The 27,883-nt window shown below is 40.3% G+C and overlaps 1 protein-coding gene across 2 annotated transcripts in view; it reads right to left on the bottom strand.

Moving 5' to 3' along the window:
- Positions 1 to 3,172: 3,172 nt before the first annotated feature.
- SOCS5 (suppressor of cytokine signaling 5) overlaps positions 3,173 to 27,883 on the bottom strand; it is a 47,952-nt gene continuing 23,241 nt past the window's right edge. Inside the window, exons 2-3 of one of the 2 annotated variants that reach the window (XM_073339136.1) lie at positions 11,297 to 11,340; positions 3,173 to 7,367 (exon numbers count right to left, since the gene is read on the bottom strand). In XM_073339136.1, the coding sequence (XP_073195237.1) occupies positions 5,745 to 7,355 (1,611 nt within the window). In that variant the 5' untranslated portion in view covers positions 7,356 to 7,367; positions 11,297 to 11,340 and the 3' untranslated portion in view covers positions 3,173 to 5,744. The remainder of the gene's footprint in view (positions 7,368 to 11,296; positions 11,341 to 27,883) is intronic. The other variant, XM_073339135.1, reaches the window with a different exon arrangement.

Below are 27,883 nucleotides of genomic sequence, written 5' to 3'. Positions count from 1 at the left end.
ACTCTATGTACTAGCTTGTTTGTAGATACCATCTGATTGGTTTATATATGGTCCATTTTGAGTTTCACAGTCAGCTGTGCCAAACATTGTGGTTTACTTAAAAAGAATGAGAGAAACGAGAAACCCAAGCCAAAATGAAAGCACATACTTTCAAAACTTATATTTGAGTAGTCTAAAATTTTGGGTTATAAAAAGGGACACAAAGTATTGTGGTGGACTTAAAGCACATGCAGTCATGTCCTTTATTCATGAAATTATAAATAGTTTGCTGTTATCTACTAATAATGGAACCTATTATTTCTTTCCTGGGCTAAGCATGCTCACTAGGGGTTCAACCTTGTAAAGTGCTCAGTACATCTAGGACTTACTCAGCACCTTGCAGGATTGAGCCCTATGTGCAGGTTTAATATCAGATAAAGGCTCCCAAACTTTCTGCAAATCCTCAGTAAGAATCAAGTTCACATGAAGGAGCATAAAGCACCCCAGAACTTGATTCAAGAAGCTACATTCAGAATCTTTGCTTGTTCCCAAAGGGTGCAGCAACAGGCAGTTAAAATATTGATTTAATAATACATGTAAATGCAGATGAGGATGATGTTTAGTGCTATCTTGAACAACAATTCCTACCAGATGGTAAGATTAAACAAGTAGGCCTTTTAAAAGATGAACTGCTTCTGAAATCAAAGATTACTACTTGGCAAGCTCTTTGACACTATTCATCCATTATAAAGTCTAAATCACTATTAGAGCTCTCCGTCTGGATCTTTCATTTGCCTCTACTACAGCAACTAGCAATACAGCCCCTATCTATGTGGAACCAAATAATGGACTTTACAGTACTTCAAGAAAATTTTAAGTTATTAAATACTGGCAATTACTATTTAAAACAGTGGTCACCAACCAGTTTATCACAATCCCAGCAGCACAATGGGGCTGCTGCTAAGACAGGCTCTTTCTGCCCTGGCCCCACGCCACTCCCGGAAGTGGCCAGCATGGCCCCGGGGGTGGAGGGGCAGGGGTCTCCCTCCATTGGCTGGGTATGGGAGCTGTGGCCAATGGGAGCTATGGGGCAGTGCTTGCAGAGAGGGGCAGTGTGTGGAGCCACATGCTGCCCCCACCCCAGGGACTGCATTGGCCTCTTCCGGGAGCAGCGTGGGGCAGGCAGCCTGCCTTAGCAGCAGAGCCAGCATCTTAACACTCTGCTCCAGCCCAGAGCCAGCACCCCCTCCTGAACCCCAATCCCCTACTCCAACCTGGTGAAAGTGAGTGAGGGATGGAGTGACGGGGGGGTGGTGGGGTGGGAGGGAGAATGGAGTGAGTGGGGCGGGGCCTCGGGGAAGGATAGATCCTGGGATGCCCTTAAATTCAAAAAGTGACCTTGGGCATAAACAGGTTGGAGACCATTGATTTAAATTAAAAAGGTGACATGATGGCAAGTAAACACATTAGTTATTTGCTAAAAATGGGAGGAAACATTGAAATGTTTAATTCAAAACTTAATGCAGCAAACAATAAAAATATGCAACATTACCTGTTATCGTGAAACATGTAATAGGAACACTTCAAATATACATGACAGGAGTTTAAAGCACATTAATGCAAAACATGACTTGATCTTGGTTTTTTTTTTAAAAAAAAACAAGTTCTAAAAGGAGTTTCTACTTGCTAGAAGCAGTTTGTCCCATATTTTCTACAATAAGAGTATTTTCAGGAGATCTTCATGGAAAGAAATTGTTTAAATACTACTTTTGCCATGGAAGTTCTGATTGCAGTGATATTTGGCAAGCAATTATCCGTTCTGGGTAGGTCTACACAGCAACTAAAACACCCACATCTGGCCAATCCCAGCTGACTCAGGCATGGGCTGCAGGGCTATTTCACTGCTGTGTAGACTTCCCAGCTCGGGCTGGAGCCTGTGCTCTAGGACCCTGCAAGGTGGGAGCGTGCTAGAGACCTGGCACCAACCTGAGCCCGGAAGTCTACGCAGAAGTGAAATAGCCCTGCAGCCTGAGCTGGCTGGTACAGGCCAGCTGTGGGTGTCTAGTTGTGGTGTAGACATACCCGTTGACATTGTGTAACATTAAGGCCAGCTAATATATTTCTGTTTAACAGACACTGTTGCTAAACATACAGGGAACAATCTTTCATAAGAAACGTTATATATTCTATATACGTAACCATTGTGGTGTTCACTATAAAATTTCCATCTCTCAAATTTTAGATGTTAATCTCATTAAAAGTATTCCAATGTACATAATTGAAAAAGTGTGACAAATATATTGTACAAACACTATGAATTCTTCTTAAATGTTCAAAGATTTTCACTAATGCTTCATCATCATGTTTTTTTTCAACTATGGCCAAGATCTTAAGAAGCAAACCCCATGGATGAATCCTTCCATAAATGTCAGAGGTGAGGATTTTTTTATAGGATTGAAGCCCAAATACATATCTGCCCAATAGGACTGAAATTATGCCAGGGTATGTTACCAACCTAAAGAAAGAGATGTTACAGAAGTCGGTTGTCCACATCTTTAAAGAGGGAAATTTTGAAAAGTTATAAAAACAAAATCCAGAAAGTTAAAGATCAAGCAGGCACTTTTATCCTTACATTTTAATTTGTCAGCTACAAAGTCAGTCTAATTTTGTAGCATTCAACACATCAAATGTTTTGCCCCTTTATAATGAAAATAAAGGAACTCAATGTTATTGAAAAATCTGAAACATTAGTACCTTTCAGCACATAGTCAATAGTTAAATCTACTGTAACACTTAAAATCAAATTTAATTTTGAAGATTGTTTTAGAAACTTCAAGTTTGGAAACAACTCTGCCAATAAAATAAACCGTTCTGTACTTTAAAAAAACCTTACTCTAATATGATTTATTGGGGGGAGGGGAGAGGAGAGGTGCAATAAATTGTCTCTACACAGGTAGCACTAATGACTGTTTACACAAATGTAAGAACAAGTTTTCCAATGTTAGTTTTTAAAATTCACAGCATGTAGAGATGGCAGTAGATATAAAGCAAAGAGCAGGTTCCTATTTTGGAACAAAACTTGGATGGGACTTAACATTAGAACTCTATTATTACAAGAGCTATAAAGAAAGCTCATCTGGAATCTAAATCCAAATGAGGGAATACAGAGACACACAGTGAAGGTACACTTAGGTGCAATTTCATGCTGGTGATTTTTTGTTTAATGTAAGTAGCTAGTCTCAGAGCAGATTTTAAACCAAAAGTTGCATATTCATCAATACACACGATCAGAACGTAAGTGACTTAGCACATTTGTACACATGCTTACATAACCTTAGTGAGAAGTATTTACATGTTCAAAAAGTTTCATTTTAACAGTTGAAGTTTAACACATGAAAGCATATCAGCTACTACAAAAAATGCATAATGGGATCAGTTTTCCACAAGCATAAACACATTTTAAAGTACTTTCTGGGTATTTCTAATTAACTCCTTTCAATATGATCTTATGTAGCATTCTTTCAGTCATTACAAAATTGTTTTAATCATTTACTTATCTCTTTGCAGGTGCATTGTCAATTCACAAAAACTATGATGAACTTTTACTCGTACACAATTTTTATGCTCCAACGTAATTGCATACAATACTTAAACAAGTTCAGATGAAGTTCTCAAATACTTTGGTTTAAATCTTAGTTGGGGATAAATATTTGATGCAACAGAAATCACGTCCTCCACCTTAACTTTGCTGAAGAAATGAAGACATTGACAGCATTCTTTGGTAAAAATACATTTGGGGCATTTTGTATGTATGTGCGTTTATCAAGAAGTGGTCTCAGTGATGACTGCTGTAAATTGATAGTACAACAGTCAGTTATTCCTGATTTAGCGAGGAATATCAAAATTAACTTAATTTAGTAATCAACTATAATTGGCTGAGACAGCATCTGCAACTACAACAGGGGAATCAATAGTACTGTTGAAAAGAATTGTTTTTTATCACTTATCTTTTGTTATAAATACTTGTAGCCAGTCTATTATTTAGCAGTGACTATAGAAACATTGTTAGGATTCTGAAAAGTCACCTAACAGAGTCAAAGATGAACCAATATTTAACTGCACAGTATTTGTGCATCAACTACAATATGTACTAGGTAAAGGATATTAAAAAAAATTCAGTTAACTGCTACAAGAGAAGCTAGGCAAATATAAAACAGATCAGATATACAAGTATAACACTGAACATACTGTACTTTATTAGCACAAAAAAGCCATAACAAGGCACAGCAAGCAGAAAAATACACAGATAGAAGGGTTAGTGTTGCATACAAGAATAAACTTTCTTGTATTTGCAGCCAAAAGGTTCCCTAACTCACACAGTCACTGCCATGGAGAAGTAACAACATACCGTAGCAGCTGGTAAAGAAACTAGGGAGCACTTATTAAGTGGTACAAAAACTTTTAAAAAGGTGGTTGGAGATTCCAACACAAGTTTAGTGCAAAAATGTCAAGGACAGAACAGTTGGAAACTGTTAAGTGAATCAAACTTATTTAATCAATTTAATACTGGAAACTTCTGTCCAATATTAAAAATAAATGGAGTCAAACTTAGAATTTCAATTCCAAGTAGATTGTTCACATGGTATCAGCACATACCATTCTAAATATCACAAAAAGGTGCTAAATGGAAAAATGTTATTTACAAATAAAAATAATAGTACCTTTGAAACCTGCTATTTAGTGCAGGTTAGTCTTTTTTTTGTTTAGAAACTGTATTTAAGTTTCAGAGTAACAGCCGTGTAAGTTGGTATTCGCAAAAGGAAAAGGAGTACTTGTGGCACCTTAGAGACTAACCAATTTATTTGAGCATGAGCTTTCGTGAGCTACAGCTCACTTCATCGGTTATAATTCAGCTATGAACACTTTCAGCATAAACAATGTTAAATAGTGTTTTAAATTAAACATTTCTCCTCAACGTCATTTGCAACTGTGACAGATAGTTGTCAGGTCACTAATTCTTATATTTAGTTTTTAGCAAAGTTTACAGACTGGTTAACTAATGGCAATAATCAAATTTAAGCAGATTTTCATTTTTTTAAAATTTCAAGTAGCAGGTATTTAACTGCCTGTCCAAGATTGTATTAATCTTACTAATAATGTCACTTAAATCCATGAATGTTTTAAAGAGAAGTCCACTTCTGATCAGACATATTCAAGCCCTCATCTTTAGGAAACCTGGTGCACTAACTGTGATTAATTTTTAGTATAAAAAAATTCTTAATGGAACACAGGCTGCTCATGCTGCTAAACTGCATTTTGAAATGTTTTATTTATTAACATTTGGAAACTTGTTTGAAGGGAACAATTAAACTTTTCAAAGGAGGAAAGATTCTGTTGAAAAAATTTAAACACTACTCAAATCATTAAAATGTTCAACCAATAAAAAATTAACGTTTGTTCTTTAGCATTAGATGGAATGCCCCATAGTTGCTTCACCCAATTACTACAGCTACAAAAAAGGAAAACATTTAGAAGTTAGCAAATTATTTTTATGTCGGTCTTAATGAAAAACATGTCGCTTTGTCTCTTATTGTTTCAAGAGGCATCGCAACTTGATTTGTGTAACAGCAGACAGCATCTGACATGATACTAAACATCAAGCTTAAATACGGTATTGCAAAAAAGCTGATGTGCTTGCTGAGTTAAACTAATGCACACAAAAAAATGCATATTCTAGCAAGCCTGCTGGGGACTTTAGATTCTGTTTACTTTGTCTTAATAGGTTCCCGTTCCAACCATCGCACCCTAACTTTTTGTTTATAGTGATATTCCTTTAGAAAGTCTTGCAACATTGATGGTAAAGGAAGGCCATCAATTCCATCATACGTAGTGCACCTGCAGATTACTGCCCGGCAGATATACTGCAGACTAAAAGGAAAAGTCCTGTTCAGAGATACAGTAAGTAATGGTTCAAAAAACATGCAAGAGCTAGGGTCTTTATAATGTTCTAGAAGTCCTGTAACAGTGGAGGAGTGAAATACACAGGGATCATGAGCGTCAAAACTAAAATTGTGATTCCATTGCTCAATACGTGCATGGAGGGATCTGTTGTAACGACGGAAGCTCACAGAGAAGAGGTAGTCCTCTTGTGCAGAATCCCTGAGCAAAAAAGTGCCTTCAGGTTTGCCTTCCAGAAGTGCCTCCGCCTCATAGCGGTCCATCACACCCCAATAACATGGGTTACCTGTTATTTGAAGTAAGTCTGGCACAAGGCAGTGTATGTAATCAATCTGAGTATGTACTTTCCAAGCCCCTTGTCTGCTGCTATGGCCATGGCTCTCTCCAGACACCTGACGTTGCTTTTGCCTGCGTGACTGCAAGCAGAGGGTTGTTGTGTCCTCTTCAGAATCACAGTTTCCCTGTAGTGCTGCACTATTGTCCCCTGTAAGCTCAGTCATACCCGGGGCTAACTTTGGTCCCAGTTTATATAATGGATTAACCTGTGCTGTAGCTTCAAATGTATGTATTTGGGCATTAGGAGGGGGGTCAACCCCTTCTTCAATACTAAGCCTACGTCTTTCTCTAAGTCTATCTTCTTCATCTTCTGCAGAAATCAAGGAAGGATCAAATGTATCAAAAAAAGTTGAATGAGGGCTCACAGGAGCTGTATGTTGCTTAATCAGATGCCACTTTTGGGCAAGATCAGATCCAGCAGGGAAAGGACATTTCTCAAGCATTAATTCAGAGAGATGAATCTTTCTTTTATTAGAAAAGAGAGGTTTGGACTGTTTGCTATAAGTTCTCATGGGAAAACATAGCCCAACGGTATCCTGAAGTCGCTGTCGCAGAGTACGGCTACCTACAGTCCTGTTTGATACGCTGTCCGTATCATGAACGGAGCTCACACCGTATCTTCGCTCCCGCCTTTGCAAGCCGCTTCGTGTTCGACCAAATCTTTTATCATTATCCAAGGAGCTCTGGGTTTTCGTAGAACAGGAATGTTTCTTTTTCCCACCCCAAGGAGCATGCCGAGAGTAGGAATCCCTTCGTGCAAGTCTCGTTCCTGTGGCAACACACGAGTCATTATCTTTCTCAATGCTTATTTCGACAATTTGAGGGATGTCAGTGACACAATTCTGATTTCTCCTCACTGAATTCTTTGAAGGACTTAAACCTAGTTGTAAGGCAATGTTCTCTCTTAAAGGGCTGCTTGGTTGCTGTGGAGCCAAATCGGGTACATGGATCCTTCTCTCTTTAACAGATGAGCATCGAGTGGAGTCTACATCTATGTTTTCATTTCGGTTTCCACCTTCATGATTGAAGAGATTCTGGCATCTGTATTTGAAGTTGTTCCACATCTTTCCCACTTGATCCATGGATTATGTTACCTAAATTCAAAGAGGGGATGAAGAGATTTTAAATCAAAAAGTTAAAAAAATTAAAAATAAAAAGACACCTATTCAATTAACAAAACAAAACCCTTCAAACGAGTCAGTCAGAGGTATGGAGAAGATCTAGCTCCCAGCTAACTATAACAGTTACAGGGCCTGCACAGTTCTGTAGCGCTATCTGCATTGCAGTGTTTGCACATTCAGAAACAGAGCATAGAAAAGAAAAGAAAAGAATGCAGTCAAGCACACGCGACTAGTTTCCAAAAAAAATGTGCAATAAAGAACATCTCACCTTACAAAAAGGCCCCCCACCTCGCCAATATAGCCAAAAGCCCACAAAAGCATTAATGGAGGAAACAAGCATAATGGTAAGTTTTCCATTTTGGTATTTATATTTGATGGGCACTTAAACATCCGTATAGAAAACCATGGAAGAACTATATAAAGCCACTATTGCAGAGGTTAATTGTGTATTCAAACCTAGTTTGTTATTTACATTTTTTAATTACAATATATTTAGAAGTTTCCAAGTCTTTATTTTGAGTGTCATATATTAGGGGGGGAGGGATAGCTCAGAGGTTTGAGCATTGGCCTGCTAAACCCAGGGTTGTGAGTTCAATCCTTGAGGGGGCTATTTAGGGATCTGGGGCAAAAATTGGGGGATTGGTCCTGCTTTGAGCAGGGGGTTGGACTAGATGACCTCCTGAGGTCCCTTCCAATCCTGATATTCTATGATTCTATGATTCTAACTGACTCCCTAGAGAAACTGTAGTAAAACAAATAATGAAAAATTAAGGATAAAGCCAGTGAGTAGACTCCAGTAGAGCAGTTATGAAATCAGGCACAAACACACTTTCCATCCCTGAAAGAGCAGTGGCCCTCTCTGCAAAAACAGTTAGATTCACAAACTAAACTGAAAAGTAAGGCCATGGTACAGAAAGTTTCAAGCTGTATTTGATAGACATGAGAACTCCAACTTCAAAATTCAAAGTTTTGATAGTAAGACTACAAAGCAGACAAGAGTCAATTCCCATGAGAAGCAGCAAGATACTCACAAAAGCTTATAGTTAGAAGTTGACTCCTAGGCATTTCATAGTTGAGGCTTTGCTTAACAAAAACCAGCATTTCTCAGTGATTATTTAAAAAAAACAAAAAGAAGTGGGAAAACCATGGAACTTCTGTTTTTACCTGTAGCATTATACAGAACTAGCTCTGCAGAGGGAGCAAGAGGTCATAGCCGGCCATTCTCCAAAACACTGTCAAAAACTAATACAAATATTAGCAGCATCCACACTGCAGTTGCTGCTTTAAAAGCCAAAATTGATAACCTAGAATCAAGGCATGAAGAACATGGGAGCTGTCTGGAATATTTTTATGAATCATATGTTCATTTAGTTTGATTGCTATTGTATTGTTTGCTACCAAAGAGTTAATTTCTACTACACTGGGCAGAAAGACAATGGCTTTATTCAAAAGATAATACAAGTATCAAGTCTCTCTGGTGACTCCAAGGAAAGGAGGAATCAAGGTGGAAGAAAATGGGAACAAAGGACATGAGAAGCGGACTCAGGAGGTCCAACTCTCCAAGGGAGCAGGGGGCGGCTGGGCTCTGGCTGCCCTGCTTGCTTTCTTGTCAATTTCATGGCTCCACTGGAACTGTGAAATTGACAAGAGATCTAACAGCCAAAGTAAGTAACACTGTGTCCACACAGACACTGCGTAGCCCTAACTACATGAACGTAAGCCTCTTGTGGAGGAGAAGTTATTATGTCAATGTAGTATGGCACTTAGGCCTGGTCTACACTGGGGGGTGGGGGAAAGAGAATCGATCTAAGTTATGCAACTTCAGCTACCTGAATAATGTAGTGAACACATTGTGAACACATTGAACACATTGTGGTGAGTCAACGGCTGACGCTCCCCTGTCAACTCCACCTGCGCCTCTCACTCCGGTGGAGTACCAGAGTCGACGGGAGAGCGCTCGGGGGGCGGAAGGGGGGGGGTTTCAATTTATTGCGTCTAGACTAGACATGACAAATCGACCCCCGCTGGATCGATCACTGCCCGCTGATCCAGCAGGTAATATAGACAAGCCCTTACATTGGTGGGACAAGACTGTAGTGTACACTCTGATGTAATTAGGTCGATGTAAGCTGCCTTACGGTGACCTAACTGTGCAGTGTAGACCGAGTCCTAGAAATAGCAGCCTTGAGAAACAGACACAGGGTCTACAGAGAAAGACTAGCTTGGTCCACAAAAGAATTGGAAGTTTGGGGAGCAAGGAGGGGAGGTTGTTATACGAAGGCTAAGCTGGGCCTACCTAAATTTGGAGGAAAATGCTAAATTTAGCTAAGACAATGGGTAGTTAGGCTTGTTGTTTTAACCTCTCTCTGATTTAAAAAAAAATTATAGGAACTTAGCAAATAAGCTACTCTCTGCAACTGCATTTTGATACTGTTCACAGCTCCCTGAGGGAAGTCTTTAGCAGGAGCCAAATCCAATTGGACCCGCTAGGTAACAAGATTGGTAAACAGGGGTGTTTGTAGCCTGGAGACCCAGCCTAAGAATGGGATGAGTCAAGGGATTCTCCTCAGGGAAGTACAGGCATGGGCCTGTATCTTGAAAGAGCTGCTCACAGAGACATTGAGTCAGGGGTCAAATGTATAGTTTAACCTTGTGTCACAGTTCCAGAGTAACAAACTTGGAGCACCCTACTGGCTGCTGTGGGAGTCCCAAGCAACAGGAACAGAAGCTTCTGCTAAAACATCTTGAGAAGGAATAAAAAGAGCAAATCAGTAGTCTTCATACAACTTCATAAAAAGAAAAATATAAGCATTGAGTGGAGATTCTGGAAAAATAAAATTAGAGCTAAAATGTTAATACTTATTAGGCTCCCTGAAATTTCTGGAACAAACTATCTAAAACACTGAGTCCCCAATGCTTGGCAACTACATAGTGCTAAAGATCCAACCTAGTAAAAGAGCATAAAAGGAGAGAAAACAAAGATCACTGAGAAAGGAGAGACATCACTGTTTATCATTATGGACATAGATGACAATGTTAGCGGCTGCTATGAAAGCGAAGAGATAGTTTAAGAATCATAGAAGATTAGGGTTGGAAGAGACCTCAGGAGGTCATCTAGTCCAACCCCAACTAAATCATCCCAGCCAGGGCTTTGTCAAGCCAGGCCTTAAAAACCTTTAAGGATGGAGATTCTATCACCTCCATAGGTGACCCATTCCAATGCTTCACCACCCTCCTAGTGAAATAGTTTTTCCTAACATCCAACCTAGACCACCCCCACTGCAACTTGAGACCATTGCTTCTTGTTCTGTCATCTGCCACCACTGAGAACAGCCTAGCTTCATCCTCTTTGGAACCTAACCTAAAGAAGATCCTATAAACTTCTCCCCTTATTTAAGCCTGACAGAATAAGGCACAAAGAGAAGGGAACAGGTCCCTTTTCAGAAAGTCTTTAAAACAGGAAGACTTTTTACCTTAACTTCAGGCCAAGCATACAGAAGAAATGTTTATGAGGGTGCAATGAATTCAGAATTGCATTTTCTAAGCAAGCTGATTTATGAAGATACCACATGGGAAGTTGTCCAGGATTCAAAACGATACAGAGCTAGAGAGAGTGGCATCTTTTACTTCCTGTAAGGCTATTAGTCAAGTCATGTAAACTAAAATGGATAAGTCTGATGTGTTTGAAATTTCTTGTAACTACTATGTGAGCTGCAAGTTCCTCCCTATAGCTATCTCTGAAGTGATTGCAGGTATGCAGAAAGTGTACTCTTTTGAATTGGTGCTCTGAGAATTAGGTCCAGAGATTATTTGCTTCTAAGTGGTGTTAAATATAATGGATACCCTTCTTACTCAGAAAAGACATATAAACCACTATGTCCTGTCTTGAGACTGTATCTCACCATGTATGTTCTGGACTCCTTCCAAGCTGCGGATAACATGATTACTATAAAAAGAAAGACAGTTAAATGATATTTTGAGTAGGTTAAAATATATATTTTTACCTAGAAATTTAAGATTTGTCACCAGACTATCAAGAGACTTTACAATAAAGTATATTTAAACTTATGTATGCAACGGCTTATGTTCAGACAGTTTATCATACCAAACAAAAACCTTGAAGGCTTTTCCTTTTTTAAGTCTGTTAATACTTGTAGTGAGACAGGACTTTGCAGAAGATCCCAAAATAAATCTTTTTAAACAGATCAAGGCTAGAAGCATCTGGATCCTTGAGGCTTCTAAAGCTGTGGACATACTTGTATAGACCTTGTGGGAAATGTTGCTATACATTTGGTCTCACATCTAAAAGCAGTGATTCCCAAGCTCTGGTCTACAGAAGCACTTGGTGGCTTGAAGAGCTAGCTGATCACTTGATGCTGGCTCTCCTTATTTCCAGCTGCTACACCACATCAAAAGGCAGCTAAAAATATATACTTTCCTACTGTTACTCTTCCAGGTAAGCAACTGCTATAGTTGCCACATGGATGTTATTCATTGTAAAGCAGAGGGGATGGTGACCCATGCACTTAAAATATGGCAAGGAAGGTTAGCCACAAGAAAAATCTATTTAAGATGAGGTCACAGTATACTATGAAAGTTTAGGGGTGGGTTTTCCAAAATGATGGTATATGTTTCATTTCTGGTCTCCAAGAATCGGTAAGAGGATTTCAGGAGGAGAACAGTACTCAATACTCTCAGCTGCTAGATAGAATTTTAATGGCAACAGGCAGGACTAACAACTGAATGATTTAATCTACTGATTCCTCACCCCAAACCCCCAGCCTGTAGTAGTAAGAGTGAACTTAAAATATTACTGAATTACAAGGGAATTATTTGAATAAAAGGCAGATTTACCAGAATTAGGAATGTGGCATAGCAATTAAAGAATCAAAAAGATATGAATATTCACAGATGGGGCTATGGACCAGAGTGATTAAAAAGACCAGATTTTCAAAAGCGCTAAGCATCTTCACTTCCCATTTACTTGAGTGGGAGCTGAGGTTGCTCAGCACATCTGAAAGTCAGGCCACCAGTGAAAATCTTAAAGTTTTTCCAACACATCCTTCCCCCAAAACAACCCCTCCAAAGAACCACAAATATAAAATAGTGGTAAAACCTGGATTAAACTGTTGGACAGAAAACCTGTTTAAATATAAAACTATCAAAAAAGTGCGAGACAGACAGGTTTTTATGAATTTTAAAGAGAATGCATATCTGCCTTACACAAATGAAAGTCCTATGTTACTTAAAACATTTGCTCTACTGAATACATTTGGCAGAGAGGCTGATTACACACTGTTTTAATTCATTAAAATCTAAAAAATGCATGGCATCTTATCTTGAAGCTTTGGATTTAACAATATTTTTATTTAAACCTTACCTGTCTCCCCTTCATTCTTCAAACCTGCTCCAAAAGGTGAAGGAGCAACTCACTTCCTATAAGTTATCAACACTATTAGCTGCTTTGACATAGGCCTGCTCTACAAGCCTTTCTGAGACCACCATGCAGAATGGCTACTTTGGTAACCCATCTTAGCTAATTGAAGAGAGTTTTTGGAACTTGAGCACTTATCAGAGTTAAAGTTTTGTGTCCCATACTGGAACAAGGCTCAAGTCTTTCTTCAAATAGTATTTAAAGCCAGATTCAAATAATTTCAGATGCTTAATTTTAAAGTTCAACAGATTTTCTGTTTCCAGGGTTTCCTGGGCTGCCACTACATTGACAAAACATGGATTACTTCTTCAGCAGCTCAAAAGCCATCTCCATAAAAAGTTAACATTGCCAGTAGTGTTTTTTTTTTTTTTTTTTTTGCTGGGGTGTAAAACACCACTCTACAATTTGCCAGAACTTGCTAATCTTTTGGAATGTACTTGCTATCTGTGATCTTCACTGCAGTGCAGTACAGTTTTTAAACAACCCTCAAATACCTTTTATAAAATAGATAAGCAAGAGGATTATTTCTACTACACTTCCTTGAGTTTTCACTACCTGTTATGTGTAGTCATTTACACCTGTGTAAAATGAGCACACAGTGAGTATAAAATGTTAGCATCATAATGTTTCACTGTAATGTCATGTTTTACTCCCACTTTGCACAAGTGCATACAGATGTAAGTGTGACATTCTATACCTTGGGGGACCGCCCTGTAATCTCCATATTCCTCATTTATATATAATTGTGATCTTGCAGATAAAGCAGGTCGTGTCAGATATCAGGGGAAAGATTATGATCTGCTGAAAGTTATTTTTCTGTCCATACAGGTACAGCATTAATGGACATGAAATTATGAGAATTGTGTTGTATGGTTGTCACTAAAACATGCTGTAAGTTGGAGAATCAGCCAGATATTAGCTCCCCAGAGGCAACAGCAAAGTAACCAATGCCCAGGCAGGGTGTCAAAACAACCCATCACCAGCCATTGTCCAGCAAGGGAGCTACAACTCAGTGACTCACCTGCATGAGACCACACAAGGGAAATTGCTCAACCTTGCCTGGGGACTCAGCACTGCCCGCCAGACATGCCTCAACTTGTATTCTCCAAGCACATGGACGAAGGGTATAAAACAGAACACAGCAGACCCATGCTTTGCCTTTCTCCTGCCCCTAACTATGCTGCAAGCAAACAAGACTGTTAGGAGTCCTGCCAGATCATGTCCTAATTCTTATGGATTGTTCTCTCAATCCTTTTCTGTAATTAGTTGCTACACCAGCTGTAACTACTATGAAAATTCTGTGCTAAGTTTGTTTATCCCGTTGTCTGTCAAAAAGGTGCAAGTTTACCTGACTCCAATTAGTTGAGATGGGAAATAAAATTTGAACTGAAAGTACAAAGATTGTATACTGTATCATGTCCACAAAAGCCAAAATAACTTACCTCAATGTAATCCTAATATAGAGAACTGTGCATATTGAAAAAAGGCAGAGTTTTAGTTCTTGTATTTCTCAGTCACATGATAACTATTTCAAACTCTGGTAAAGCAACTTCTCATAAGTCAATTCTAAAAACATATCTATATTTACACTAAACATGGATCAGGTTACAAGTGACAGATTGTTATGGCTTTGTTGCATCAGAAAAATTAATCTTCTAAAAAAAATTGTACAAGGGTTCAATACAAAAGTATGCCAAGTGGAATAAAATGCTTAACGGCACTGTAGCAAATCATTTTAGGGTTGGCAAGGCAGGGATGAAATAGTATGGCTCAACTGCTTCACCTATGCCCCCCAATGAGTGCGTTGACAAGTAATAGCTGAAAAGCACAATGATACCAAAACAAAGCAAAGTGTTTGATATGGAGGCTCTCAAAAACCTAGTTCCAAGAACCACATACAGTAAGATCTGAGATATGAAAAATGGGCTAAACTCTTCTTAGATTGGTGGTGCACAATTACTTCCCAAGGGTATGCCTGAACTGGGAACACTACAAAGAATGACAATGCTCAGTATTCAAGACAAAATAAAAATTCCCTATTTACCTACTTTCATCTTTAGTTTTTCCACAGCAGACAACACAGGTGACCACAGATTTCCTTCCCCCCACATACAAATTAAAAAATTTGTCCTTGCAGAATTACACTACATTTTTAATTTAGTTTGCTAATTCCCAGTAAGGAATGAGGAAAGGAATCAGCATGCTCCCTACTTTATCTAGCATGATTTTTTTAAAAAATAAAGCACTATATGGGAGTTATTTGACTGTCCTCTGCAGTATCCAGATTGTATAAAACTTAAAACTGCAGCTAAAATCTTTATTACAGTCACATGGCAGAAACCTGATAGGAACAGTCCAGGGACTCAGGTCTTTTTTCCTTTTTTGGGGGGTGGGGGGAGAGGGAGAGGAATCAGCCCACTTTTATTAAGGTGCTTTACTTAGAAAACTTTGGCCTGTATGGCTAAGCTGCTTGAAAAGGCCTTCACATGATTTGCCTCAAACACCCCTCCAATCTTGGGTAACAAGGAGAGTGGAAAGGTAAATGAAGGAAGAAACAGACAGGTTATCTAAAGTGTGACTGAAGAAAGGAGGAAGAGGCTGAAATTGAAACTTATGAAACAGCAAGTTCCTTCCCCACTCTCAAATTCCAAAAATAATGAATCACTGTTGCAATATTGGTGACACAATGACAAAACATATATGCAAGTTCATATCCTTCCAAAACAAATAATTGGTTGTTTTAAGAGCAGTGGTCGCCAACCTTTTTAAGCACAAGATCACTTTTTGAATTTAAGTGCAACCCAGGATCTACCTCAAAGAAAATGTACAAATAACAGTAATCACACAAACCTAAATACCCTTGCCCCACCCCTTCCCCAAGGCCCCACGCCACTCACTCCATTCCCTTCCCCACCCTCACTCACTTTGACCAGGCTGGGACAGGGGGTTGGGGTGTGGGCTCTGGGCTGGGGCTGAGAGGTTCGGAGTGTGGGAGGGGCTCTTGGCTGAGCCTGGTGCAGGAGGTGGTTCAGGGTGCAGGCTCTGGGAGGGGGCTGAGACAGGAGGTTGGGGTGCAAGAGGGGATGCGGGCCCTAAGAGGGAGTTTGCATGCAGTGGGGAGTTCGGGCTGGGGTATGGGAGGGGTTTGGGGTGCAGGCTCCAGCGAGGTGCCGCTTAGCTCAGGTGGCGCCCAGGCAGCAGCACAGTGGGGCTAAGGCAGGCTCCCTGCCTGACCTGGCCCTGCTCCCAGAAGCAGCTGGCATGTCCAGCAGCAGCTCCTGGATGGGGGAAGGGGGCACACGCTGCCCGTCTGCAGGCACTGCCCCCGTAGCTCCCATTGGCCGCAGATCCCCATTCCTGGTCAATGGGAGCTGCAAGGGTGGTGCCTGCAGGTGAGGGCAGCACGCAGAGACCTCCTGCCTCCCCTGCCAGGGGCCCATAAGAATGTGCCAGCTGCTTCCGGAACTGGCATGGGGCCAGAGCAGGCAGGGAGCTTGCCTTAGCCCTGCTGCGCTGCAGGACTGTTAGCAGCCAATCTCCCAGTTCAGCTACAGGAAGGTTGGCAACCCTAGACTGAGATAGACTACCAGAAGCTCCAAGATTGACCAGTTGATTGTGATCTACTGGTTGGTGACCTCTGTTTTAAGAGGAACTCTCTGCTTTACTTGAAAGTGATACTTTGTATCAAAAACAAACAGTCTCTGAAGATAGGGTTATTTAAACTGACAAATTTCCGAACTTACATAGTCTCCTAGCCAACCATAGCTGCTATAAAACAAACAGAGGGAAGATGTCTCTTACAGAGGTTTCATGAGGGTCTTGTAGGACCAGTTTGAGACACCACTGATTTTTTTTTAAGTGTAAGCAGGGTCTGAGTGAGCTCTCCCCTAACAGCTAGCTGGGAGGTGGAGAGACTTCAGGAGCAAACTGTATTTCTATGAACACACCTACTCTGCCTCGATATCCAGCAGATAGAACTGTGTTGCTCAAAATGATCAACTTTGGCTGGTGTTGGGTTACAAATCACTTTAGTACTAAATGCAAGGGTAGTGAAAGGTTATCAATGTAGTTGTCTTTGTTGTATGACTAAAGCGGAGCAGAACAGTGCTTAACCTGTCCTGATTGAGGAGGTCACCTTCAGCTGAAAGGACCTCGCTAAGCCAGGGGCTCAAACGCCAGACCCCTGTGAAAGTAAGAGGGGTGGGGACAGGTGCCTCAGCCAGAAAGTTTGGACTCTGCCTAAGGGTCCCCGGTCTGGTTTAACCTGTTACTCCCCTCTGTTCTATGGAGCCTATTTAGCTCTAACTTTTGAGCCTTTTGTTATGTTAAGTGCTTACTAGAGCTGAAATCACTTGTGGTGGGACAGCATTTCTGCCCACCCTGCTTCAGGTTCCCCCAAGAGCTGACAATCACTAAGAGCTGGGTGAAACCTTAAGAGACTGACTTTCAGAGGTCATAGCAGAAGGCAGCCAGCAGGAGCAGCAAGCAAGCAGCCAGCCGGCGGAGCGGCTGGCTAGAGAAAGTGCAGAGAGAGTGGAGCAAGCAAGGTGTCTTCTTCCCTGGGAGGGAGGTGAACTCACACAGATGCACCTCTGAACCCTTGGTCCTCACTGACCAAGGACATCTACAGTGAGTGGGGTGTGGTGAAGGACAGCTCCACCTGCTGCTGCTGTAGCGACTCTGCTGCCAGCCACACCGGCTGCTGCCAGAGCGTCCCCAGGGCCATTTGCACTGGCCGCTGTTCGGGCGGCCCCCAGCAGGAGCACCCACTGCTCAACGGTGGCCCCTTGCGCTGCGCCCCCCCCCCCCCCAAGATTTAGTCAGGGGTATTTATACTATAAATCCTGGACAGGACACTTTTATTAAAAATATCCATGACTAAATCGTAGCCTTAATCATGGTTCAGGGGATGATCTCTGTCCACTACAGACTTTCCTAAGAAATTCTTGTGTTTTAATCTAGGTCCTTCTGTACCACTGCATCTCAGTCTACTCAAAACAGTTACTTAAATCTGTACTAATGTAACCCTTCTGCCAGGTGGAGTAGGCCAGTCAAACAAACACCATAGCAAAAACGTTTCACATCCTGTGATTGTGTTAATGCACCAGTTTTTGCAGCTAGTTATGAATTTTTATTGGATCATGCAGTAGAGCATAGTAAGGTACTTAATATGGAAGAGAGCGGTACAGGACTCAAATAATGTTTTGTGTACTGCAATGTTAAAGTTTCTTAGCATTTAAACTGCTAAAATTAAAAAAAAATGAGGGGGATGGAGGGAAACACAGTGCAAGTCAAGTATAGACACCCTTTTGATGACCTTTACAAAAGTCACAACTATACTGAGGATAACTAACTATCTACTGGAGTTTTCTCATAGCATGGTAGAATTTATTTCTACTTCCATTAAGGTCACCAAGAAAGTTTATTCTTTTACCAAGAAGATAAAAATACAAATATGCTTCATAACCTGAGGCAAAAAAAAGTTACCTGCAACAATGGTTTGTTCATACTTATTAATTTCAAGAACTTGCTTACCGCCACCACTCCCGCCAACAACAAAAGAGGATGGATACCTTAATGCCTGTGCCTTAACAGCCCAGAGTTGGGGGTGGGAAGGGAAAATGGAAGAAGTAGGTCAGCTTCCTATTGCATTTCATGGACTAGATTGGTAGAATTATCTGGAATCGTCTATTCAATGTCAGAATGGTCCAATAGCTAACATATGTCAGTAACCTGATGGAGGTATAACAAACATGTTTTGACAAGGCAACAGAAAGCTAATTTCAAATCAGATATTTGATCTAGTCCCTCTTCTGTAATACTGGTTTCAGAATTATGGGGAAATACTTCTGCTGGCACAATTTAAAAGATTGTGAGCAAGTATTGTACAGGGCACAGCTTTGGGAAAACTCTTAAATGAGAAGTTTGGTAAGCAAAAATCTTTAAAAATATGAAAAATTAAATTAAATTTTCCAGTCAAAAAAACAGTAAGATTTCAGCTGTTCTGATGGATGCAGAGAAGTTGAGCGGAGTTTCATTTTTAATAATGCTGTTATTTTTTCACTTTTCAATATGATCACAGCAAACAAGATAATAAAAATTTAACACAGTCACCATCTGTAACACACAGCATAACATTAACATACATCTGCAAAAACCATTACACAGTTCCAATGTACGTCTCTGAACAGCAATGGTGTTAAAGTTCTTCAACTCAGAAACTTCTGCTTATGTATTGTGAGCAGTCTAGAGATGCAATGGTGTCTTACAGATAGTATCTATTCTGTTCACTGTTAGCAGTGAAGACTGTAAATTTCTTCACATTGGAAGATGGCAAGCCTTCCTACACCACAGGTATGAAAGTTTGTAAAAAACTTTAGTGATGGGGGGTAGGGGGGAGACAGATGTATTATGCAACACAGCAGAAGTTACTCAATTTCTTTCACTTTACTGAACACTTCAAGGTCTGTGCACTTTACAATATTACAAAAATATAAAGACAAACAGCTCACTGGATGTATTTACCCTTAATAATCTCAGGTATGCCTTCCTCAGTGCTCAGAATTAAATGCTTCAGTGTGCCTGGAAAGGTAATAAATCCAGGCTCAGATGGACCAGACCTCCTGGGTATGTGTGTGCGCCCATATGCAAACTCCAAAATTGGGAATGTTTCTCAGAATTTCCCCTCCAATAACCCCTGCACTTTTAAGGTAGGGAGCATTAGCCTGAGCACCAATTCTTATACAACTGCAATGGTCCTGAACGGGGGGTGGGGTGGGGGGAGGGAAGAGATCTCAACTGGACAGATCCCAAACCATCATCAGTTCTCTCCTACTGAATGCCATTTCTAACATCATACGTTAGTTCGATTTCTGTATCATACACTTCACATGTCTAATGATGCTATCAAACAGCAGGATGTTTGAATGGTTTTAGAATGAGACTGGAAATTTAACATGCATATTACCCAGCAAACTGGGGGTTAAAACCCTGTCTGAGATAGAAGCCCTACAGCTACAAGCAGTCATGCTGGTCAGAAGCAGCTCTGGCTGCCTTACTAATTGGCAAACAAACCCCTCATTCCCCAGAGTGGCTGGGTAGGTAGAAGACTATAAATCCTGCAGGGAAGAAAATGCTGGGAGGCGCAACCAGGTCTAACTTGTTTCATGCCTTCACTCGGACCTGCAGGCAGCTCTGTCCTAGCCTGCAGAAAGCTGAAGATACAAGAGACGCTCTTCGCTACGTTTGAACACTGGGCGAAAGGAAGCTGCACTCTACTGTTTTGTACACAGACTGACCTGCCTCAGTGCCCAATTGAAATCCTGTTGTGGCAGGTTCGTTTTACACTGTGGCACCAACCACCCCACCCCACTATTACAAGAGTGAGCTAACATCAATGCCACAGCTGAATGCTTGATTTTACAGCCTTAAAGATGGGAAATTCCAGAAGCTGAAATTGCTCTGGAAATGGTAATTCACAATATAAAAGATACAGAATGTGCAGTGTGCTAGAATGAATAGCCCAGAGTAAGTTATATTTCACATTTAACAAGACAACGACAAAAAGAAAACACATGGAAAACATGGTTAATTAACATTACAGAACGACTATTCAGAAGACTCAAGAGGGTTAAAAGTTCCATTGACTTTGTACTCCTAAATCATTTAGGTGTTTTTGAAAATACCACCCTTCTGTATTTGGTGGCAAACCAAGCATTCAAGTGAGGAAGTTTCTATGTATTAATGCAAGGTGCATTTAAGCTTTTGTTTGGGGAGGGAAGGTGTCAGATCTTAAGAGAAGACGACTCTGGGTATGTCTACACAGGGCTAAAAGACCCATGCCACAGCCGTGGCTGGCCCAAGTCAGCTAGCTTGGGCTTGCATGGCTTTAAAAATCGCTGTGTAGACATTTGGGCTTGGGCTGGAGCCAGAGATCTGGGACTCCTAAGCCTGAAGGTCTACACACTAATTTTTGTTAAACCCAGGCAAGCTGAGGGTTTTTTTTAATCCCTGTGTAGACATAAGAGTCCAGAGATAATCAGCTTGTTAGTTTTGCTCGCAGAACTTGTACATCATTTGAAGCAACAAACGTGCACCTAACATGCAACTAACTGCATATTAGTACATTTCAGGATTTATTTATTTTTAATTGCGTTTGCTTCCACTTTTCAAATGCTCAATGCTAGTAAGTCAAAACAAGCGTTCTTAAAACCAAACTAGTGCTAAACTAAAGGACTAGTGCTCAAAGACTATGTTCATGCCAACTTTCAAAGTTAAGCAGTATTGTTTAAGCCTATATTCATATAATTTTAAATTGTACGAAGTATAAGTATTCTCATAACATGAGGAGTGACTAGGTATATTGCTCAGTTTTCTATTAGTCTGTACCTGAAAGGAAATGTTTTAAGTACAAGACATTTCAGTCAAAAAGGTGACTGCTTCAGAATTGAGTGTGCGAGAAAACAGAGGTTTTATAGGGAAACTGTTTTGTAGGATGGATAAAATTCAATAACAAAAAAAAAAACACTTTATTTAAATCAGATTTTTTTTGTTTTTTAAAAAGATAGTTTTTAAAAATAAACCTACTTAAATTTGAAATGGACAGCCTACATTAAGGCCTAAATTATTCTAATATGTTAACTGTTTAATTTAAATATACATACAATAAGCAATACAAGTTTACTGCTAAGTTTTAAAGGAAGTTTAACCACTGAATTGGTGGAAGGCACTGCCTGAGCACCTGGAATTGGTCTGTGGATGTTCTAAATCATCTTCTCATGGCAGTAGCCTCTTCTGCAGGTGCAGACAGAATATTTTCTTTATTACAGTTTATTCAGCTGTTACAATTCAATGACTGCTCAAAGTTAAGAAACCAACTGGAAGTTGAAAAAACAGGAAAATTTGTTGTCCTCTTCCAAGCTATGAAAAAAACTAGGTGCAAGAGGATGACATGTCTACTTCTAAAATCTTGAAGAACATGGCAATCAGAAACAATTAAATTAACTTAGTTTTAAATGCAAAAGTCCTCTCATGTATCCAGACCTAAAGTGGCTTTATTTACTAATTAAAGAGAGATTTCAAATTCCATTTGTACAATTTAAACTGAATTCCAATTTCCATCCAAACAGTTCTTGTTGCAAATCAGGAGTAAAGAAGTTAATCTACTAATCTACTAAATAAGAAAAGCATCATTCACCATTTTTTAATATATTAAATGTAAAAACCAGGAAATTGAATTAACTGTAATTTAAGCTATATAGTTGTTTAAATAAATCTGTATATAGCATAGTTAGGCTTGGCAAGATTTAATTTAAATCCATAGATGTCAGTAAATGTCTATTTCAGCAGACACTAAAATAGACAAAAAATATTCACCACTATGGGCTTGTCTTCAACTACTGGAGTAAATTGACCCAAGTTACACTACTCCAGCTACATGAATAACGTAACTGGAGTGGACATAGCTTAGGTCGACTTACCCCAGTGTCTTCACTGCAACGGAAGACGCTCTCTGGTGGACTTACCTTACTCTTCTCGGGGAGCTGGAGCACCGAGCCAACCGGACAGTGCTCTGCCATCCATTTAGCGGGTCTTCACTAGACCCGCTAAATCGACAACTGCTGCATCAATTGTAGCAGTGTCAATCTCCTAATAGCGAAGACAAGCTCTAACAGTCAGCAGGAGTGCAGCCTCCCTTTGCACTTTGTGCCTGGAGAGATCAGGTGTTAGCTGCCCCGTGGCCATACAGGGAACCTTTTGCAACTCCACTGTCAAGGCTCTGCTCACTCCCTCACCAACGAGGAGCATGGGAGTGGTGTCCAGGCAAGAACTGTTTGGCAGTGCAGTGGCCTCCCCTGCAACCACTTGCTTGTCCTCCACCTTGAAGTCTTGGCCTGCTGTCTCTGCCCACCAGGCCAGGACCCTAGCCTTCCCCACACCTTTCGCCTAGATATCTTGGGCCTCATGGCTATGGAGTCCCCAGAAGCCACTGACAGCACTAGGGACTCCCTGCAGCCCACCTGTAAATGCTACCCTGACCCCAACACCCTCTTAATTTCCCCCAACTGTAAAAGTTAAAATAGTTAAAAAATAAAAATGAATAGCCAAAATCACACACACAAAAATTGAAATCTGCCAAGCCAAGCCATAGTAAGGATTAGGTTTTTAAATGGTAAATGTCAATAAATGTCAGTTTCACTACACACACAAAAAACCAAAAAATTCCATTTATGATGAATCAAACGGAGTTCCTAAACTTCAATTTAAGAAATTTACTTTGTGTATTTTGACATATGATGTTGACAATGTTTTAACTATGATAAAACTTTTACATTTTGAATCTCAGGGTCCTTTGTCTAATAATTATTGTCTGCACCCCACCAAAATTGTGTGTAAATTTTGTGAAAATTTGAGTTGATAAAAATAGGGAACATGCTTAAAAATAAACATTGATATTATTGGTCAAAGTTATATATATATATAAAAAAATAGGAATTAAATTCTGCCAAGCCCAACTATAGCATATCCTCCTGGTTAGCAAGAAGTAATACAGTGACTCCTCACTTAAAGTAGTCTTGGTTAACTTGTTTCGTTGCTGATCAATTAGGGAACATGCTCGTTTAAAGTTGTGCAATGCTCCCTTATAATGTCGTTTGGCAGCCGCCTGCTTTGTCCACTGCTTGCAGGAAGAGCAGCCCGTTGGAGCTAGCTGATGGGGGCTTGGAACCAGGGTGGACCAGCAGCCCCCCCCCCATATCAGCTTCCCGCTCAGCAGCTGTCCCTCCCCCCCGACCTTGGAGCTGCTCCCGCCCCCTGCCTTTGTGCTGCTCCTGGGAGCCTCCTGCTTGCTGTGCGGGGGGGGGGGGGGGAGAAAAGAAGGAGGCTAATGTCAGGGTATCCCCCTCCCCCCTACTCCTGCCCCCCACTTACCGCTTCTCCATATAGGGCAGGGTGGGGACAGAACAGGGCTCAGGACAGAGAGAGCTTGCTGGCTGCAGCTGCTGTCTCGAACAAATATGCATTACCAGAGATGAAGTAAGAAAAGGAGTACTTGTAGCACCTTAGAGACTAACCAATTTATTTGAGCATAAGCTTTCGTGAGCTACAGCTCACTTCATCGGATGAAGTAGGTGGTGATTTAATTAAACTTTTGCTATCACTTCTCAATATGGATTCTAAATTCAGAGGGGATACTAAATTAAGTTTGAAACATGTAGTGTTGTGCCTTTAAAGATAACTCATTGGTGACCTGAGATATTGAGGCAGTGTACATTTTCTAGCTGTAATTCAACATTACTTGTACCCTCTATATATTAGTAAGTTTCTAAGTAAGTAAGTTTCAAATTGCTGCTGCCAAATTGTGCCAGTGCTTAGCTGGCAAAAGAACTAAATGATATAATTTAAAAACCAAAACCAAACAAACAGTAGTTCCCACGAGTTTACTTATTGTTCTAGGTAATATTTAGGGAAAACATTACCATCACATATGTCTACATTTGATTTTGGCAGAAAATAATTTTCTCTGAAGGATGAAATTTAATATCACAGATCCATAGAACAAGATCTGTGATGAGAAAAGACTGCTGGAAATCTCAACCTTGCTGGAAACAAGAACTGGAATTGAATTATCGACCCTGATCAAATCAGCCAAACTAAAATTGCAGCAGCAAGCTATAATTGTGCAAATTGAGGGGATTCAGAGAGCAACAGAACAAAAGAGACAGGCATTCATCAGAACAACAACAAAAAAAATCTAGCTTTAAGCTCACAACAACTAAACTTGAAAAACAAAGTGAAAAGTTTACCACTAACACGAGTAACCCACCCAAAGACATTAAATGACACCTTTCTAGAATTGTACTGCATATAACAAAAAAGCAAAAACGTGTTTGTGCACATCTTGGCTGTGCCAAATAAAATAAGATTTAACAGCGAGAGCAATATTCACAAGAAGGTTCAATACAGTTTGAACTGATTTTGTAATATTGCTGCTGAACAGATTGTACTGTATTTTACAACAGGTTTATTTCTTTGTGTACTGACAGTTTTGTCAACCATTTATCTGTATATTACAGATGCTCATTGGTTATCCAGGGCAGATGTAAAATAAAAAGATAGAGGAGCCAAAAGTATATTGTGAAAATACAGAAAGCATCAGAGATTCTCCGTCAGGAAATTTCAGGATGTAGTTCAAAGTTTGCCAATTATATAACTAGGTGAGGCCAGAACTTTTTTCCCCTGTTATAGGCAAGAGGGAGAAACAGAATCTGAATGACAGCAAGCTAGCTGCTAGATGCCTGGATTATGTATATGGAGTATGATTTATTAGTACAACATATTAGAAACTAACCATAACATTCAAAGTAAGTACAAAGTCTTAAAACCACAATGAGATAAAAGTCAATCGTTCTCTTAAACTCAATTTATACTTTAAAAGTGTGAAAAAAATGAAGTTACAGACATTAAAAAATGCATCAACTTAAGTCAAAGAAAATTAATTTCATATAGCTCTTTTCTTATTTTTGCCCCTGCAAATAGGGTAACAGCCTATATAACCAAAACATTGTGGCTATATAACAATTCTAATTTTTAAGTCAGTCAATGAGGCAAAAGACTTCTAAGATTGGAGACATCCACTACTTCTTAAAAAAAGTTACAAGACAGTACATAGTGTGGCAAGTATTCAACATGGCCAAAACTTCATGTACATAAACAGTTACTCCTCTCAGTGCCAATATACCTCCCCACTAAACACACTGACTGTACTGTCAGAAGACGGAGAGCCATAAAGAACCTCCTTAGTTAAATAATTCAGGATAAAAGTTCTGGTAGGGTAGTGTTCACCAGAAGCTCTGAAGTTTTTGATTTATTAAAGTTTTAACCTCCAAAATGGCAAAAGCACAACAGCTAAAGTCTATTGGAATACTCCATACCAGTGCCCTCGTGGTTATAATATTATAAAAAGAGCAGAAAAATCTCTCGCCCAGGAGTATTTGGGATAAGAGCTTCAATATCTACATTAATCTTACCGTTGCCCATTACCACCAACTTCCAAAATAAGAGGTTCTCCCCACCCCACAAGCAGCACTAAGTTCAAATTCCTTCCCAAGGGAGTTCTGATGATCAAACTTTCTTATTTAACAATTTGTTTGATCATCTTTCCAAAAATAACTAGTTTCCTAGCGAAATATGGTGAACCCCTATATTTAACAGCCTTTGCCATAATCCAAAACTGTTAGTTATAACCAAAACAATCGACATCATACCAGATTTTTTTTTGGGGGGGGGAATGAAAATATTCCCCTATCAGTAGCCAAGTCATCCTGTAATTAAAAAAATATATATCTCTATCAGTAAATACTATATGGACCTGTAATGCATCCTTAAGGTCCAGTAGTGGTTCTTCACGGCTAACTAGTCGTTAGTTGCAAGTTTCTCTTTAATTTTAAGCTGGACTAAGGATTCCACTAATTTGCCTTGAAATTACAGCTTCAAGTTCAGGGACGGAACACTGTCTGGGCCTATATTCCACACTAAAGACAGCAGGCAGCCAACATGAAGTTCAGCTGAAGGGGTTGATCATCGCTAGCTGATTTGAGAGAGAATCAAATTTAAATTAGTATCTATATTTCAATTTAAAAAAAATTAAAGTTAGGTGGTCATAATTTCAAATGTATATTGGATTATATATTCAAATTGGTGAATAAATTATATGGCCATACGATTTGGATTACTTAATCTTGAAACCGTAATACTTTCAATTAAATAAAGTTGGAAAAACTTGTGGGGAAACGGGAGGCTGCTCTCTTACCTCACAAGCAGAAGAGGTTTGAGTATTGATTACCCTTCTGGAACATACCAGTGGTGGACAACCTGTGGCCCATGGGTGCATGCGGCCCGTCAGGGTTATCCGCTGGCGGGCTGCGAGACAGTTTGTTTACATTGACCGTCCGCAGCTCCCAATGGCAGCAGTTCGCCGTTCCCACAATGGGAGCTGCGTGAACAAACTGTCTCCCAGCCCACCACTCTATCAGAGTCTGCATTAGGTGTGGAGCCATAACAGAAAATAGTCCAGCTCTTCTGAATCAAAAAGAATACCAAATACTCTATTTGAGTTAGTAGATACAAAGGGGATAATACGTCTTAAGATTTTGGGAAAAGCTACACCTCTACCCCGATATAATGCTGTCCTCGGGAGCCAAAAACTCTTACCACGTTATATCGAACTTGCTTTGATCCACCAAGTGCGCAGCGCGTCTCCCCCCACAGAGCACTGCTTTACCACGTTATATCCGAATTCGTGTTATATGGGGTCGCGTTATATCGGGGTAGAGGTGTATTGACTGACCAACCACCTCTACATAACCTCAAAGTGATAAAAAGTTTCCATGAATTCTAAAGGGTCTTTGAACACCATTTCCATTAACTTCCCTAGAGTCAAACACTGACGGCAACAAAGTACGTGCTCTGATGATAAACTTAGAGGAGGGGTGTGACATACTAGGATGCAATCCAGATGCAAGCCTTACAATACCTTGCTGGTACTAGCTCCCTCCTGGGATGCTTACAGACAGCCTTCCAGCATGTAAGTCTGAGTAACTGCAGCCTGCCAGCCAGACTTGGGTTACTCTCTGGCTCTTACCAGCCCTGGTTATACTGCAGGGTGAGCCCAAAACACTCCCAGCCCCAGGTTTCCCCTTAAAAATGTATGAGGGGAGAGTTCAAATATATCAAGTCAGTTATTCCTTTAAGGGAATGATATACTTTAGCTCAGATGTGGCCAAACTTACTGACCCTCTGAGCTGCATACAACAAATCTTCCAAACTTCAAGAGCTGGGGCATGACTGCCAGACTTCAGCCCCCCAGGAGGCACCTGCCTGGGCTCAGGGTTCAGCCCTGCAGGGAGGTGCCTGTCTCACTCCTGCTGAAGCCCTGAGCCCTGGCGTACACACCCTACGGGGCTGCAGCCCTGTCAGGCACTTCCCACAGGGCTGAAGCTCTGAGACCTACCTCCCCACAGAGGGAATGAGTGAAGGAGACACATGGGGTCTCATT

The sequence above is a fragment of the Lepidochelys kempii genome, chromosome 3 (assembly GCF_965140265.1).
Source record: "Lepidochelys kempii isolate rLepKem1 chromosome 3, rLepKem1.hap2, whole genome shotgun sequence".
Classification (NCBI taxonomy): domain Eukaryota; kingdom Metazoa; phylum Chordata; order Testudines; family Cheloniidae; genus Lepidochelys; species Lepidochelys kempii.
This window is presented reverse-complemented; position numbering and strand designations above follow the sequence as displayed.